The sequence below is a fragment of the Ambystoma mexicanum genome, chromosome 6p (genome assembly GCF_040938575.1).
Source record: "Ambystoma mexicanum isolate Mex_15411 chromosome 6p, UKY_AmexF1_1, whole genome shotgun sequence".
Lineage (NCBI taxonomy): Eukaryota > Metazoa > Chordata > Amphibia > Caudata > Ambystomatidae > Ambystoma > Ambystoma mexicanum.
In genome coordinates, this window is record NC_090935.1 from 1,172,543,364 (window position 1) to 1,172,562,756 (window position 19,393).

Consider the following 19,393-nt stretch of genomic DNA (forward strand, 5'->3'; position numbering starts at 1 on the left):
ATGTTTTAGGAAAAGAATACGCAGAAGGGGCAGGAAAGTAAAGAAGTGGCCTTCACTTTGAGTTCAACAGCCCATCTTCTGACATACATCAGCTTTCCATACTTCTTCTCTACGTTATCAGTGCTTAACTTCAGTGGTAGATGGTGGAGATGCTTATATGAAGTTGACAAATCACACTGGGATAGTTTGTTGTGAAGGAAGGCTGCAATACAGCATGCCTCCTTTGAGCCCGAGTGTTGATTCCAGCTGGTAAGCAGAGAGCAGAGGATAAAAGCGTCAAAGGCTGCAGATACATTTAGAAGGATGAGAATTGCAAGGTTATTATTATGAAGACATTTGAGGCTTTCTTACTTCATGAACAGAGAATACATTCACCCTTATTGCCACTCTGTGGCCAGACTGTTGCTGGTTACGATGGTTTTGGATTTACATGATTCCTGCGGTTGCATTAAAAGTATTTTCTCAAGGATATTGCTGAGAAAAAGTATGTTGACAATAGGAAAGTGGTTGTCCCTGAAACGCGGGGTCTGCTGTATTTTTATGCTGGAGAAGAAGAGAGAAGGTGGTTCTCTTCAAGCAACATGGATGCTGCTCTGTTTGAAAGAGCTGTTTATAAAGACTGCCAGTGTGGGGACAAGAAGGGAGGTATTTCCTTTGATGTTGGTGCCGGGCACAGAATGACTATTCCGAATGAAACACTCATTTTGGTGACAGTTTTTCAAAATTCCATTGTGGGCAATTATCTGAAGGTGGTCAAGTTGGATGGGGTTAACAATTCATGAGGGCATAAGTCTGTAGATGCTGGATGTTGGAGATTTTCTCTGAGCATAAAGTAGATTATCTGCTAGTATTTAGAGGAAAATCGGTCAGTAAAGTATTCAGGAAAACCTCAGAGCTTTTTGCTAATACAGAACAGCTCTATGCATTTGGTTTGTGCTTTGATGATGTGATTGTGCAGGAAGGTGTCATTTTTCTTATTGACAGCTGTGTCGTAGATGATGCGACTCAAGCATTTTCTTTATCATTTTTGTCACTAGTTTTTCACTAGTGTCTTTCAGGTTTTCTATTCCACAGTTTCAGAAAGGACACTTCCCCATCCTACCATGTTTTGTGAATTATACCTCTATGTTATTATGATTGGGTACAGGAGACCAAAGTTTCCAAAGAGTTTGAGGTGGATCTTTGGAGCCAGCAGCCTCGGGAATCAATTTGCTGGGAAGGGGGTCTAAATGTCTCTACATAGTCAGTAGATGTGCTCCCTTCTTGGTCTCACACTGATGAACATATCCTTACTGGTGAACAATGGAGATGTTCGCTTGGCATATCTGCCAAGGTGGGAGCGCATGAGGGTGTAGACAGTCCAGCGGAGGCAATTGATTTTACCTCTGGAAAGGATGAGGTTGGTGGTGGATGATGCCCAGAGTATGTCCACCTACTTTGGTTGGTTGTGTAATCTGGTGTATAAAATACAGACTGTCAACACAAGTGAGAAACTCGATCTTTGTTTACTTGAAGGACAGTTAGGCCATATTTGTAAGTCCCCACAGTAATCATTTCAGTAGAAATAATTCGCAGGTTTGTGAAAGATTATACTCATTCTTGGAAGAAGGAAACCATGTCTATCAGATGTCTGTAGTTGGTAACAACAGCGATGGCCGTGCTGGCATACCACTCATCCTTACATGCTGAGTTTTTAGAGGAGGTGTTGGGGTTTGTGGGTATCAGAGTAGTGTGGAGGCAGACAGGGAGAAGAGGACCATTGCCCCCATAGGCTTGTTTGCTCTGTTGATGATATGTCTTTTGCAGAAACAATGGACCCAGTTTCATGGTACATGTAAGCCAAGTTTCCATGATACCTAGCAGAACAATCTTGTGATCTACCAGGAGCGGCTGAATATCTAGAGCCATATTTAGTAGTTGATCTGGAGTCGAGAATGTCCACATTTAGATACATTGCTAATGCTGAGGATTTTGATAGGCAAATTAATGATTGTTATCACTTCCGGGATCTCTTGCAAGATAGAGTGGCATGAAAGAGCAGATTGGAGCGGGGATTTAGGGAGTGTCTTCACGGGGGAGTGTCTGACAGCAGAATGCTGTAGAACTTCAGAAGTCAAGGGGAAATCTCCACAGCAGTGGAGTTGCATGACTATTGCTGAGAAGAGAGGGATTGCAAAGGGAAGAGGGAGTTGAAGGTACAGATCTCGTTATGATTTCCTCGTAAAATGCGAAGGCCTTTAGTATATCATTTGAAAAAGTAAAACCTTGTGCTTTGGGTGAGATGGTGCCCCACATTCCATTTAGTGCCCTTTTCCAAAGGGGAGGGATCAGTAATGGAAAACTTGGTACAAATACTGTTTTGCCAGGATAACATGTCATGAGTAAACATGAGGTGTCTGTTATGCTATGAATGAGCACAGATCTGAATGAAAATTACTTCCATGTGAAAATATTTAGGGTACATTTTTCATCCACTGATTTCATTTGAAGCTGAGAAAGTCACAATCTAAACTTCTCTTCTGCAAAGTCAATAATGGTGAGGATGTTTTGCAAAACAAACATATACAACTGATAATTATAGAGCAAGAAGTATAGGAACAGACAAAAGGAGACTTGAGTTACAAATGGCATTTATGTTGGTGCATGGCAAAACACGAGATGCAGTATTTAAATATATATTGAAATGAAAGGAGGTTTTGGTCGTAAATGATATTAGTTTATCACACACAGATGCCATTTTGGATTTAAGAAGCTTCATAGGAATGAAACCATAGAGATAAAAATAAGAGCAGCTAGACACGTTTTGGTGTATAACAGATCTTGGACAAGTCAAGAACCCAGAGGCAGGTTCATCTCCAAATAAAGGTGTTTCATGTAATACTGGCAAGTATCTCAAATAACCTTTGTGTGGATTTTAATGTTGGAAATGTTGAACTGTGAGACAAAGTAGGCAGTGTACAGTCCAATGTGAACACAATAGTGGTGCTATTATCTGCACAATCCCAACACTAAAACTACTGCAACATACAGCAACATGTCCACATAAATAAATCATGCATGACTGAGTGCATATAGACATCTTACATACAATTGTGCTTGTTTGAACTGTTTGGCGTTAGTATCAAGCAGCTTTTGTTGGACTTTTGGCCCATTTCACATCTGTTCAGATTTGACTGCATATGTGATGCTGCTTCATCTGAAAATGTAATTTGTAATGTTCCTAAAACCTTCCATTTGCTTTTCCAGCCCTCGTACTGCGAATTTGATATCAGTGGGAATGTGCTGGGACTAATCTTCAACCAGGGCATGATCTGGTAGGTGATAATGCAATACCTTGTAATGACGTAGAAACAGTCCATTGTGGTTTATATCACCCACAGCTATTTTATACATGCAACTATCAGCAGCGGGACTGAGAGTTAGTCACATCTGTTTGCTTATTGTTGCCAACCCCATTAGCTGTCCATTGTGACGCATTTTAGATTTATCTGTGAATAACCCTACACATATTTTTGCAATTGGATGCATGCACTTACAAGTTTGTCAAATGGCTGTGAGCAAATGCTCATGAGCACTGGGACTTTTCTAAGAGTTGTGTGTCATGAATCCAGTTAAAACGTGGTGCCTCTGAGCGAAATGACATATTAGGAAATACCTTTTAATGCAGCACTGTGTTCTGTTTATGACAGATACATGATCATTTCAAGCTTCACTACATTTGCTACAGAATGGACAACATGTAGTGCCATCTAGTGGTATGCTATGTGATCAAACAGAAAGTGTGTGTTAAGCCCAAAAGATTTACCATCACACGTGTTACTGTTGCAGTGTTGTCACAAGGGATTATCTTTAAGGACGTGAAATATAATTTGAGGATGGAGACTGTAGTGCTTTATTTCAATACTGGGGTATCGCCCACCTAAGTGGAGAAATAGTGCCAACCTCTTATACAGAATTAAACTATTTTAATATAAATATAAAACCTCCTAGCATTACCCTTTGGATCTCCGACTGCATGTCTCCATTTAGATCCGGGCTTCAATGGTATTGCCTATGAGGCTAAATTACAGCAGCTCCTGCATTGGCTTAGGTTGTGGACCCATCAATCTTCTGCAATTTCATAAAGATTCACTTTTAGATGTCAGACATGTGCTTGGTGTCCAAAACACACCCTAAGCGTGATTGGTAAGGACCATCTGTGGTCCAAACTGAGGTCTCTCACCAATTCATCAGCAATAGTGGTTAAGAGGATAGTCCAGGATTGGGCCCCCTCAGATGTAATGAGATCATATGTTGGTAGCCCATTGATGAACATGTATCTATTGTACAAGCTTTCTCTTGATTTTAAAATGTACTTGCATATAATTGAACCTTTTGATGTAGGAAAGTTATATTGGAACATTGCAGCAAGACTGGACAAGAACTACTCAGGTAAATGTGCCGTTGCCCTACACCTAGAGAGGACGAGTCTCGTTTTCCCATTTTGTGCCTCACATAGCCAAAAGCAAGGAAACACAGCCTTCTTGCAATTGTGAGAGAAAGCAGAGTACACCATTTGAAAAAAGCTTTGACACTCTCCAAAGCAACTTTGTGTAATCAGGTGGTATTTGCTGTAGCCACTTTTCTGCAAGAGGCATGGTGTAAGAGACAACAATTACTAATTAGTGTAAATTGAAAGTTCAGGGGATACAATTGTTGGTGTTAATTTATGTATGATAGTCCTTTTAGATTGTGTTAATGAATTGCATAATAATTGTGTACTTTATTATTTGAATAGTACATTTATTTTTTGCAGTGTATTGGTGAATTGTTTACAATGTTTATGATTCTAGTTTTCATGGACTTTGATTCTGAATAAAGCACAGTTGATTAAATAATGAATTGATATACTTCTTTTTATTTTTTTGATTCTTCAAATAACATCAACTTCAAACCAAACTCGTACACAACACCCTCCCCAATTCTCATCATTCAGAACACCTCAAACAACAGAACCAGCATTTGTCAACATTAGAGAGCAGATGCCGGAACAATTAGGTGCCTCAAAATCAGTCATCCTAATTCTTCTTGATGTGCCAGGAGCATTACACAACCTGGATGCACCCATGCTCATTGATCATCTACAACCCTAGTACAATATCTCTAGTTGTGATCTAGATTGGATCAACTCCTTCCCAGATTAAAAATAACAAATTGTCATATTGACACCATTCTTATGCCCCCACTTGCCTTAGCGTGTGGGGTTTGGCGCTCCCCCTTCCCTTCAATGTCTACCTGTGTCCTCTGACTTCCCTCATCAGACGTGTATGACTATGTTTGCAAATTTGCATGGTTGACACCCAATGGATCACTGACAAAATGATCCCAGGGCCAACTTGAGGTACAGGGGAAATCCAATACAGGAATGCTGCTGCTAACCCTTAAACACTTAAGAGACAAGTGATGTCAATAAATATATGTTACAAAGTAATGGAAAACAACAATAAATAAATCAGTCTCACAGTCATGTTCTAGAGTAGAGGACAGAAAACAGGATCCAAAGCATTTCATATTGAAAATCCTTCATCTGGAAAAGATTGGTCCTTGTACGAGACTCACCACATTAAACAAAATCAGCAATCACTGATTGTGGTGAGAAGAATGTTTTGCTATTACTGAACATCAGTGACACATTTCGATGGAGCAATGATAAAATGAGGAAGAAGCCAGGGTTCATGGACACATGATGTTTTCATAGCTGATTAGCTCAGCAGAGACGCAGAGAAGGGGTTAGAAGATGAGCTATGCAAGAGAGATGCTTCATGCCCCATGGATATATTCTGTGACGACCTCCACAGCAGCAGTCAGTAATCTAAGAATACTGATCAATCACAAGTTAGCACTAGTGAGCCAAGCCAATTCCTTTGTCAGCCGCACCTCAGACTTATCACAATCCCAAATGTGTCAAAAACATCATCCCCTACCTTTCAACACACCACTGAGTCCAAATAATCATGAGCCTTTCTCTTTTCAACTCTAATCTACGCAAACACCCTTTGCATCAGCCTCCCACCCCCAATTCCTGTAGGACAAATTGGCTTAACTAACCTTCCAGCATCAGCCCTACTGTCAGGTCTGCAACAATTGCACTGGCGACCGCATAAAGTTCATGGTTCTCTCTTTTACCCATTAAGCCATTCATAGTTTTAGTCCTACAGCGTTATGAAACAGTGCTCACCCAGAACATTTGGTCCACTGACAACTTCCTCTGTCAGGTTCCTACCTTTAAGAAAACTAGATGCTGAGGCCAAAGACTCGCAATCCTTTCCCCAAGGGTGTGGAATGACCTTCTTATTCACGTCTGATGCAAAGATAAAGGGATTTGGTTAGGCAAATTCCTATAGACACATGTATTGTTCTTGGCATATTGTATATTTCTCAAGCCCTCCACACCCCTCTTGTCTGTCGACTTGTCTCTGTGTGCTCTGAAGTGAGCTTGCTTTACATCGGTGTATTACTGATGCAAATAAATAAATATGAATATAGAAATCAGTACATGGGTGACACATATATTTGGGGGTTAGAATGTAGTTTCTAACACAAACCAATAGCAGCATCAAGAACACACGATTTAGTGCTATCTTTCTATCACATATTGCTAGTTAACACCAACCATCATCCTTATGCACAGTTGGCAATTACATGAACATTTGATGTTAATATTGAACATTAGCTTCTTTTATAGATCAGACAATTTTCAATGACCTTCGGGCAGTGATAAAGCAGCCATATATGTTGAGCAAACATGACATATATTAATTGATTTCCATGATCATTCACTCATACACTTCCCCACACTGCTGATGTGTTCCCTGAGAGGTAAAGCAAACTGTTGAGACGGCGGCAAACCGAGCCTCAATGAGGGTGCCCAACGGGAAAGGTGTCCCAATGGCAGGACAATGTGTGCCTTCTCAGCATGCTCATTGTCGTGACTGCAGAACACCTTACCCTTTCTGACTGGGAGAGGTGTTCCTCTGCCAGGACAATGTCACAAGGAGCTCTGGACAGTAGAGGGGATTTCACATTGCTCTGTGTCAGCAGAGCATTACAATATGAGCATTAAGCACCGATAGGAGGAGGGACTAATAGCAGAGACTTGTGTCCCTTTAGAAATGGGAATGGGAGGGAGTGATCAGATTGAGAAGGGTGCAAAATGTTGCATGCTTTATGAAATAATAAGGGCATGGCTGCCTCCCAAATCGTGTCCGGGTTCCCTGAATGGGGAAATACCGGGCCATTCTGAGTATGGAGGGCCCAGTATTTCCTCCTTCAGGGAACCCGGGCCCGGTCCTTCCCCATTTCCGTTCGAGCCCTCATAGGGCTCAATGGGAATGGGGAGGGACTTAACAACGGGCCCATTACAAACTGGCCCGTTGTTAGGTCCCTGGTCCCCTCGTGGGTCCCGCTCTGGACGTCTGGAAAAACCAGACGTCCAGAGCGGGTCCCGCAAGGGGACCTCGTAAGAGTGCGGAGTGGGTTTAACGGCGCCGGCACCATTACCCGCACCGTTAAACCCATTCCGCACATGTTATAATGAGGCCCATAGTCTTTTAGTCTTTCTGGAGGTTTCGGTGCAGTTCTAAGGGCATACCGCCCACCTCTGGGGGCTGTCCCCTGACTCTCATTCAGTTGCGGCTCACCTTCGATATTCAAGTAGGTCTCCTCTGGTTCGCTCAGTAGCTCATCCATTCCATAGTTCATGGCCACTTTCCCCTCTAGATGCTGATCCTCGTCCTCGATTTGCAGATCTGTCTCTTCCGCGGGCTGTTACTCCATCGGTCCACAGTTGGCGTGGTACCTTCTTGAACCATGAGGTGTTCCTGGTGACCTGTTTTTGGCCCCTTGTGGTTGTTATCATGGTACCCCGCCTTTGCATTTTGGTCCATGGGACAGAGTCATACTGGGTGTCCACCTTCGATTTGGATGGGTTTCACACCAAAATTACGTGATCGCCAACCCGGTGTTTGGACTTCGTGGCATGTCTCTTGATGCTCATGCATTCGTTTGCCACCGTTCTTCTTCGGTGGGTGCGCTCATTGTCGTAGGTGTCTGCACCCCTGCTCGGGTGGTGTGCGATGGATGAATTTATTATAGTCCCATACATAACATCTGCTGGGGGTAAACCTGTGGTGCTGTGGGGTGTCACCTTGTAGTTTCTTAAGAACCTGTATAAGTCCACCCTCCAGGGGCTTTAATTTGCTCAGGATAGGCGTAGTACTTTATTGATGGTGCGCATGAATCTCTCTACATCCCCGTTGGCTTGTGGCCATCTCGGAAAGATATGGTGGTATTGAATGTTGAGATCGGCTATGTATTTTTTTAGTTCATCCCCTTGGATGGTGATACCAGCTCTTGAAAAAATGTTCGCCACCCATGGTCTCCCATGGCCTCCCTCCCATGGCCTCCCGCGACGAATCCAGAGTGACCATGGTCACTCTGGATTCGTCGCGGGAGGCCATGGGTGGCGAACATTTTTTCAAGAGCTGGTATCACCATCTCCGCTGCTGTGGATGATACGATCTCAACTTCTGGGTACCTTGAGTGGTCATCCACGGCTACTAACAAGTACGTGCCCTCCTGGATTTTGCAAAGGTTGATGCTAATGGCGTCCCATCTCGAGGACCCTCGCTCTGCCGCCTGTATTGGTTCAGGGTCTGGCGGTGCGCTTGTGATCTGACATGGGAGGCAAGTTGTGATAAGTTGTTCTACTTGGTCGTCGATGTGAGGGAACCATACGCGGTGTCTGATTCTGGCTTTGGTCCTTACTCTTCCATGGTGGCCCTCATGCGCTAACGCTATGATTCTGTTCTGTAGACTTGGGGGGATGACTATTCAAGTCCCTTTTAGTATCAGTCCTTCCTCGGTGATAGATATGTCTTGCCTTACTGTGAACATTCCTGCAAGGAACTGTCTGGCCTTGGCCGTGCGATTATGTACGTTCCGAAGGAAGGATTTCCATTCTCCTGAAATGATAGAGTCTTTGACCAGATCACTACATGGGTCAGCTTGGGTCGCCTCCACGATGTCTTTGATGCCGATCGCTTTGGGCTTCATTGCGTGGATGACGTGGCAGATGTGTTCCTTGGTTTCTTCAGCCACATGTACCTTCCCTGGCGTGGCTGCTCTCGGGTGCCTGGACAGGAAATCTGCTGGGTTGACGCTGCCCGGTTGGTATGCCAAATCGAATTCGTATTGCTGTAGGTGTAGCAGCCACTTCCCTATTCTGGCAGGAGGGTGTGATGAGGTGCCTGTGAATATGGGCATGAGGAATTTGTGGCCCGTGTAGGCCTTGAATTTGTGGCTGTACAGGTACAGGTGAAAATGACGACATCCCCACAGTACTGCGATAGCTTCTTTTTCTATGTGTGAGTACCTTTGCTCCGTCTGGGTCAGGGCGTGGGACGCATAGGTGATTGGCATCGATTCTCCAGTGTGAGCCACTTGGACTGATATAGCCCCAAGGCCGACAGGGCTGGCGTCGACGTATAGCTCGGTTGACAGTGTGGGATCGTAGTATGCCATGGTGGTGTCGACCGAAAGAGACTCTTTGATTTGTTCAAATGCTTCTTGGCAGGTGGGGCTCCAGGCCCATTTCGTGCTGGCCTTGGTGAGTTCTCTCAGTGGTTCGGACATGGTGGCCAGGTTGGGGATGAATCTCCCGCAGTAAGTTGTCATCCCTAGGAAACTGTGTATCTCAGTGGGTGTGGTCGGGGGCGAGGCAGCCCGGATGTCTTCCACTTTTTGAGGGTCAGCAGATACTCCTGTACTGTTAAACACGTACCCGAAGAATGAGATCTCATCCTTCAGGAATTCGCATTTCTCTTTGTGAATCGTTAGGCCTGCACTCACTAGCCTGCTAAGGAGCACGTCAAGGCGATGTATGTGCTCTTCCCTTTCGCTGGCATAATAATAATAATAATAATAATAATAATTAGGCTTTTATATAGCGCTACAAACCCTCAGGTATCTGAGCGCTGCTTATTATTACCCACGGTGTGTGGTGCTCATTTATCGACCTCGGAAGGATGAAAGGCTGAGATTGGCCCCGCCGGGATTCGAACCTGCGTTAGCAGGCTCTGCACGGATGTCAAAGCGAGCGCTCTACTCGCTGTGCCACTTGACCGGCATGTATGAGAATGTCATCGCTGACGTTGAGTACCCCCGGAATGCCACGTATTACCTCGTGGATGGCCTGCTGGAAGACTTTGGCCGCTGATGAGATGCTGAAACTGAGTCGTTTGTAGCGGCGCAGGCCTAGGTGCGTGAAAAATGTTGTAATGTATCTAGAGTCCCGGTGGAGTTTCAGTTGGTGATATCCCACGTTGAGATCGACTTTGGAGAAGAATTTGGATCGAGTGAGGTCCATTATGATCTCGTCGAGTGTGGGGGTGATGTGTCGCTCACGCTTGATTGCTGCATTGGGGAGGCGCATGTTAATGCAGATTCTCACCTTTCCGGATTGTTTAGGTTTCTTGGTCACGACCATGGGCAACACCCACGGTGTTGGGCCTGTTACTTCTTCGATGATTCCCGCTTTCTCGAGTGCCCGCAGCTCCTCCTCGACTTATGTGGAATGGTGTTCGTCTGTGGCGCACTGCTCAAGGTTGTACGGATTCATCAATGTGGAGTTTGATGGCTTTCCCTTTTAAACATCCGATACCTTTGAGGAGGCTTGGGTATTTGTGGAGGAAGCTGGTGATATCTGCTTGATCTGTTACATCACAGATGAAACTTATGAGTCCCAGGTCTTCCACCGCGTCTCCACTCAGTAAGCATTCAATGCCTGCGTTTACGACATATATTTTGAATTGCGTCATCCCACAATCGGTAGAGGGGTCTCACAACAATAGGTGAATAGCAGTGTCTCTGTCCATTTTAGGACTGGTGGGGGGCACAGTTCCCTGAACACAGTCATGGGCATGACGTTAAGTGACGCCCCAGTGTCTATCGTCATCTGGGGTTCTTGGCCTTGAATGGTCACTTGGCATCACCATCTTCTCTGGCTCTTCGTGGGCGTTGTGCCTGGTTTATAGTGATAATATCGAATACAAAAAAATAATGTTGAAAAAAAAAATCGAATTTCTTTTTCACGTTTTTTTTTCCAAAAGAGGGGGTTCTCCCCAACCCCCCTTTTTTAATTTTTTTTTTGTTTTTACCTATTTTTTACTTACAAAACCCCCCAAAAAATATATAAATTAAAAAATAAAGAATTCACTTTTTTTTTTCCTACATCATTTTTTCGAAATTTTTGTCTTTCGACATTTTTTTATCGATATTATGACTGAACACCGTTGTGCCTCTGTGGTCGCGTGCTGATACTAAGTATACCTTTCTCCCCTTTCTCCATTGTGCATTTTCTGCTTCCTTTTGTGAGTCAGCACTGCCATCACCTTCCTCATCGGTCGACGAATTGGTTGTTTCAACCCAGCGGGCACTGGCTTGTTTCTTTTTTTTCACGGCGGTCCTATCTTGATGTGTTTGGGGATGTTGTGGTGAACCCGACCCTCTGTAGACCATTGCGTAATGATCCTTCCGGCCACATGCCCCGCACGTGGTGCCTTTAGCTGGGCAATTTCGTCTCCCATGGTGTGTTCCCCACTCTACCGAGTGGGTCCTGGAATTCTCGACTGCCACCGGGGTGCGGTGTTGGTGCCACTGGGCTTGTCTCTTGATTGTTGGCGGTTTGTGATTTGTGCTATCGTCACCACCGTTGAAGCCGGTTGAAGTTTCTGCAGGGTTGTGCTCATGTGCGTCACCCTGGAATGCGGCAGCTCCCTTTGACGTCTGTATTCTAGGATCCTGGCTAGGGAGATGCCCTTCTCACTTAACACCATCCTTCGCAGTTTTTCCGAATGTATTCCTTTGATGATTTGTCGTCAGATTTCTTTTTCAACGTCATCAAATGCGCATGAGAGTGCAAGTTTCCTGAACTTCGTGTGGTAAGCATCAAGTGTCTCGTCTTAAAGCTGGATGGTGGTGCAGAAAATTAACGTTTCATAGTCTGGGTTTAGTTGAGGCATGAAGTGGGCTGTAAAAGCGTCTTTGCATTGCTGGTAGAAGTCTGAACCATCTGTGATTACTAGTGAATTGAATATGCGTAAAACTTCGTCACCCACATTGAGTACTAGGTGCAAACTCATTTTCCTTGGCGTGGTGACATCCTTACAATCCATGGCCATCTCAAATGTTTGTATCCACAACTGCCACCGTGGTCCAACTGACGAAGGATCAGTGTATGGGTCGAAAGGACCGAACGCCATCGTTTTCCCTACCTGCGACCGCGTGTATGGCGTTGTAGGTAATAAGGTGGCTGCAATTCTTAAAGGTGTGCTGGGCCTAGGAGTAGACAGGCCAGTTGCCATTGTGAGTGGATGTGATGGCCGATTTGGGCAAGCGTGCGCTGAGTCCCCCTCACCTCTGGTAGATGGCTCTTCTCCGATGTGTCTTGGCAGCTTGGAGGATGGTAGCTTGGCACCAGCATGGGTGGCAGGAGACAACACGAGGCCTCTGCTGTGTCTTCTTGATTGTTCTTCTGTGGTTGATAATGTCCAGTAGTGTTGGGCAAACCCCTGATGGTTGATGGGGGCGGATGAGGGATAAAATGAGAGAGGGAAAAACCAAAAAAACATTTTTTCTGGTGGGGGATGGGCCCCCCACCGTGCTCCCAAAAATGGTGCCCGTACTGAGGGCTTGATTGTGTGGGCGTCGCGTGTGTCACGCAATCTGTCCTCTCGTCGCCAGTGTCGTATCCTTCTTCCCGGCCGATGCATCGGTGGGAAGAAGAGATGTTAGGGCAGTGTGCTGGAAGGCCCTGCTGCACAGCGCGAGCTGAAGGAAGGACACGGACACCAGGTCTGCACTGCGCTGTGCCCAGAACTGCCCTCGCGGAGCGGGTAGGGGCTTTTATTCAAAGCGCCTTACGTCACCGCGTAGCGCGACGTAAGGCATACATAACAGCAGATTATGTCTACAGTTAATATGGAGCAAAGTTTGCAACAAGTGATGTCCACGCTTACATTTTAAAGGTATTCAAAGGCGAATGCAATCATTTCATTTTAATATTACATGTTACACTTATAAACACTCCATACAAGTTATTAGAAAACACACATCATAATTGCCTCTGCAAAATCTAATCTCACTTTTCCTTGCAATACAGGTGAATACTGTATGGCTTGCTGTCACCTCATTATGTCTGTCACTGCTCCTGTTTTGCTATTCAGGTGTCATGGATTCTTTGTGCTGGAAGACGACCTGTTGTTTTTTTGCTGCAAGGGTGTTAATTGTTGAAGCGATTTTGTCCAGTCCCCTTTCCATTGCCCTGGCAGAGCTGGATAAATTGGGAGACAGAGATTTATAACCCTGCACACTTTCAATCAGGCGATAAGCCTAAGGGATATTATGACAAGATTGTTTTAGTATCAAAGACTTTTTAACATCAAGTTTTTCATGATCAAAACATGTATGGCCGTGATGTAAAGAAAAATACATTCAACATTTTTTATGCATTAAATGACTCCTTTTAGTTAGAGAAAGAGAGGTCTTCTCCTTTTTATTATTATTTTCAAGATGGCCCAACGCGTTTCGAGATTCATTTTTTCTTCATCAGGGGCATAAATTCAAAAACAATTTTTCACATTGATCTATAGAAACAGAGATTTATAAAGCCATTACTAATCTTATAAAATATATGAAAGAAAAATCAGTAATTTTCAGCAAAAATTCATTCAGAAAAGGAACTTATTCAAATGGTCACATTGTCACAAATGTCACATAGAACTTGAAGCCGCTAATATGAAAATATTCTCAACAGAAAATACCAATTTTTTTGTTGGTAGCTTACTTCTTTAAACAACTACACAATTACTTAAAGGTGAAAAAAAACATTTTCAAAATTAGAGACCTCTGTTCTTAATTAAAAGGGTTGGGTGTATTTAGTCATAGAAATGCCTATAGGGGGTGATATTGGGGGGGAAAAACATAAATCAGACTCACCCTTCTTCTGAAAGAAGAGAATAATGTAGAAGAAGTTTTCAAACGGAGCACTAGAGAGCTTCACAATTAAATTAACATGACAAGTACAGCTGCTGTGGTCATGTCAAGTAGAAATAGTGACTGGCTGCGTTCACCTAAGGGAGAATGATAGTATCAGTGTACTTGTAGTATTTAAGGGCGTAGAGACTGTCCAGAGAAAAAGGAAGCCCAACTTACTTTAAAGAAAGTGCCAGATGTAGCAGATGTTGCGATCCATGGCGGAGAAGCAGTCAGGAAGCGCAGTTTTCTGACCGCATCCGCTGCAGATTTCTTATATATGCCAGTATTAACAAGGAGACGTCACTCACGCATGCGCGAGTGGCATCATAGGTTGTGACGTCACCCGCGCGAGTGGAGTAATGTAAAGAAAACCACAGGAAGTGGTTTAGAAATGCAGAATTAACTAGGTGACGTCCCTCGCGCATGCGCGGGCGGCATCATAGGTTGTGATGTCACTCGCGCACGTGCGACCGGCGTAATGTAAAGAAAACCACAGGAAGTGGTTTAGAAATGCAGAGACTACCTCAAGAGTAGAAGGTAGGAATAACATGACGTCATATGTGCAAAATGACGTTCACATACGCAAAAGTAGTGTAATAATGAAAAAGACAATATGATGTTTTGTTTACCCTCTTGAGTGGCATATCGTCACTCCAGCGTTTGCACAATTAGTAAAAATGTGTGTTGCCAGATTATAAGAGCACGTGTAGATGAAACCGTGTGATACCAATGGATTAGAACGGTGGTCCATCGCTTACATTAGGGTGGATGTCTAAATGATGCAGGCACATCTAATGAGGTGCAAACCATGTGATAGATGGAATAGATAACTACAATGCTGGTGATGTTAAAGGTAAGGACTTGAAAGACAAAGTAGTTGCTACGGCAGAAGCCTTATAAGGGTAAGTAGGATCCAGAGAGGCTGATAGATAATATTTAAAATGACATTGTTCAGACCTAAGTTAAAGTAGTAGAAAAAAAGTAACCAATTATGGTAAGTAAAAATGTGTGATGTTAATAACATGGATGTAAAAGGCAATGGCAAGAACAAAATATTGTACCCTAAATGAAGTGATTACTAACATATAATAGGGGCTGCAAGCTGAATAAATTACATATACCATAAGTTTCTACCAGTAAATTCGAGATGAAATATAGATTAGCGGGCATTGCTCCGTTCTTTCGTAAGGGCAGTAATTTGTATGTCAAAGGGGGGCATATATACAATAGAATGATCAAATTCACACTTTGTCTGCTCCAAAATGATCTTAAATTTAACAGGGTCTGATGAGCCAAATAATGTACATGTACAGTCTGTGTCTTTGAACCAATTCAATGTAAAATATAGGCAAATAGTCATTGCTATGACCTGAATACATTGATCCTTTCACAAGGCCATTCAATTGTGTGTCAAAAGAGAGCATGTACACAATAAAATAATCATACAAAACAATTTGTCTACCCCAAAATGAATGGGTGTACAGTCTAATGTCTACTTTTTTTAATAGATTTATTAAATATTTGTACACTTTTACACCTTAGATACCAATACACATGATGTTAGATACAGGACAGTGAGTTTTAACAGGATTTGTGTACTGCTTTGTGGCTATAAAAATGGACCCAAGTAATAGTCCTCATTAAGGCCTAATGGGGTCATTGTGTCAAGTTTGTTGATCCAAAACAATTCTCTTTGAGCCAATAGTTTGAGTAGGTTCCCTCCCCTGCTAAATGGATGCAGGACTTCCAAAATGACTAATCGCATTTGAGAAACATTGTGTCCCATGTCCCGGAAATGTCTGAAGATGGGTGATTTGTTGTTCTGTGTGTGGATGCATGATTTGTTCCATCCATCTGTCTTTGGCCCATCTGTTGGTTTTTCCGACATAATATTTGCAGCAAGGGCAGCGTATGGCGTAAATAACATTTTTAGTATCACATGTTGCAAAATATTTTAGCATGACCTTTTTGCAGTGTGTGGATGGCGAATATGGTCGACTTTGATCAGGTTGTTGCAATGCTGACAGTGTAAGCAGGCAAAAGTGCCAGCTTTAGGTTTACTTAGAGACCTCTGGGTTGTTGGTTTACTTCTTTCAGCTCTTATCAATTGGTCTCTGAAATTCTTTCCACGTTTATTCGCCATCATTGGTGGATTTGGGAATAGATGGGATAAGGTTTCATCAGATTTAATTAGTTCCCAATTTTTATGTATAATTCTTTTAATTTGGAAGCTTTGCCTAGAGTACTTTAGCGTATGTATCAGATTGTGATCTTCTCTTTTGCGAGTGCCCTGTAGGAGTACACTTCTGTCTTGTGTCTCAGTTCGTGTAATTGCTTTGTTGATAGTCTCCATAGGGAATCCTCTGTCAAGAAATCTTTCCTTCATGGTATTGTATTCCTCCTGTAGTGTGTCTGTTTCAGAAGTGATTCTTTTTAGTCGTAACAGTTGGCTGTATGGTAGGTTATCTTTTAGGTGTTTTGGGTGGTGACTTGCATGGTGCAGACAACTGTTCACATCTGTGGGTTTTCGGATGATTTTTGTTTTCAAATGCGTACCAGTGTATTCCACCGTGGCATCAAGGAATTTCACTGAGGGTTTACCAATCTCCATTGTAAAGCCAATTCTTGTTTTACAGGTATTTAAATAATTCCAGAATTGCAGTAGTTCTAATTCCGTGCCTCTCCAAATTCCAAATATATCATCGATATATCTTAACCATATTGGTATTTTGTTCTGCCAAGTTGGGTGATCCAATACGTGTGTTTTTTCAAAGTTTTACATGAAAATATTAGCATAGGATGGGGCCACTGACTACCCCATCGAGGTACTTGAATTTTGAAGATAATATTGTCCATTGTATCGAAAATAGTTGTTGTAGAGTATGATATGTAGTAGTTCTAAAGCAAATACTTTATGGATGTTCACATCTTTGTGTGTCAATAAGAACCACTCCATTGCTTCTATACCTTCTGAATGTGGGATGGAGGTATATAGACAGGTTACGTCCATTGTGAAAAGTAGATTTTCTTCAGCCAACTGTAGTGATTGTAGAGTTCTCAAGAAGTGAGTAGTATCCTTAAGATAGGTACTGATTGATTGTACTGATGGTTGGAGAGCAGTGTCCAGGTAGATAGCTAGAGGTTGGAAAATGCTATCGGTCCCTACAACGATCAGGCGGAATGGTGGATCGTTCAGATTTGTATGGATTTTTGGGAGTCCATAGAATACCGGAGTAACAGGATGTTTTTGAATTAGGTACTCTGCTGTTTTCTCAGAGATCCAGTTCATAGTCTCAGCTTTGTCCACAGTTGTCTGTATTATTGTAGTCATTCCAATGACTGGGTCATTGTCAAGTGGTTTGTATGTACGAATATCGTCCAGTAATTTCCAACAACCTTTGTCGTAAAGCGAGGTGTCCATCAAGACATGAGCTCCACCTTTATCAGCCTGTTTTAATGTTAAGTTGTTGTCTTCAGCAAGTTGTTTTATCAATTTCAATGGATGTTTCCTGATATTGCATCTCTTTGGAGGAGCATATTTAAGGCGTTTAAAGTCCTTCATAGTTCTTTGCTTAAACAGATTGATGAGGGGGTGGTTCACTTGAGGGTGAAATGTGCTCTTGGTCTTCATGAGGTTACTTTACTTGTGTCCTTAATAAGTCCTAAGATTCTAGTTGCTTCCTCTTCTGAGAAAGCTAGTGTCGTAGCTGATTTGTCTGTCAATGAGCTAATGCTAGAAAATGACATTTTATATGATGTGGGTGCTAGTGTAATGTATAGATACCAACCCACCTCAGTGGGAAACTAATACTAACAAAACACCGGAATACACTTGCACACCAATTTTCAAAAATGTGGGTACATAAGAGGTAAGTATAATTCAATTGAATGTTTTAACAGAATTTGAGGTGCAGTGGAGAGAGACTCAGCCTTGGTATTTAGGCTGGAATATACTAGAGAACAGAGAAATCCAAATTATGGAAAGCTACGCCCCTGCACACTTTCAATCAGGCGATAAACCTAAGGGATGTTATGACAAAATTGTTTTAGTCTCAAAGACTATCTAACATCATGTTTTTCCCAGAAGAGGAAGCAACTAGAATCTTAGGACTTATTAAGGACACAAGTAAAGTAACCTCATTGGATAATAACCCAGAGTGACAAATTCAAAAACTAGAGCGTCTAATTAGAAGTGAGATTTCACAAAAACGGCATGCAACTACACTCGTGCAGTACTATAGAGCAAAACGTATCCCTCGAGGGCTGATAATTTATCTTAAGCCAACACTTTGCAAAGAAAATAAAGAATTTGTCAACAGATGGGAACACATACTTAACAAGTGCTCATTAGACTTGATCTTGCTCACTATAGAGGAACTATCAAAATCAGTCATAACTTTACAGCAAGAGATAGAAGAAGTCTCTATACAATTGTCAAAACTCAAATCGGATAGTTAACTAAAACAAATTTTGGAGGACACAAACAACAAATTAGATTCCTACAGACAGGATATAGAACAACGTAAGAACAGAACATTTCACCGTGACACCTTGGACTACGCCAGAGATATTGTTTACTCTTGGCAGGAGTTTTATTCGAACAATAGACCACCACCAAGGAGACCACAGAGACACCACACTGCACCAGACAGCAACACAGAGAGTAGCGAAGTATTAAGTGGGGAAGTCAATGACAGGTCTCCACCCTCAGCAGCATCAACTTCTGCGAATATCCCAGCTACAGATCAACCAGAGGATACCAGAACTAGACCAATACCAGAAATCCGACAAGTTCCTTTTTTAGGAAACGGAAAACAAGACGAGGAAATAAGGAAACTGCGACAAAAAAAGAAATAGACAAACATTTGGTAATCAACATCTCATCAAAACCACTTACTTCTGCACAAATACAAACACTCATCTTAGGAATCTCCTTCATACCAACAACCTCCACATCCTTCTTTGAAGAAGAACTTAACCTGTTTAAATTAATACGGAAAATGGAGCTAAACGTTTTCTTTAACAATATTGAGGATAACATACAACCTAAAGATACACCAAGATACCTAGAAATGAAGACCAAGAGGACATTTCAACCTCAAGTGAACCACCCCCTCATCAATCTGTTTAAGCAAAGAACTATGAAGGACTTGAAATGCCTTAAATATGCTCCTCCAAAGAGATGCAATATAAGGAAACATCAATTGAAACTGATAAAACAACTTGCTGAAGACAACACCTTAACATTAAAACAGGCTGATAAAGGTGGAGCTCTTGTCTTGATGGACACCTCGCTTTATAACAAAGGTTGTCGTAAATT

At 42.6% G+C, this 19,393-nt stretch overlaps 1 protein-coding gene across 1 annotated transcript in view; it reads left to right on the forward strand.

Annotated features, from left to right (window-relative positions):
* LOC138510811 (transmembrane channel-like protein 1) overlaps nt 1-19,393 on the forward strand; it is a 534,459-nt gene that overhangs the window by 474,785 nt on the left and 40,281 nt on the right. The window contains exon 12 of the mRNA XM_069626507.1: nt 3,247-3,314. Coding sequence (XP_069482608.1) covers nt 3,247-3,314 — 68 coding nt within the window. The remainder of the gene's footprint in view (nt 1-3,246; nt 3,315-19,393) is intronic.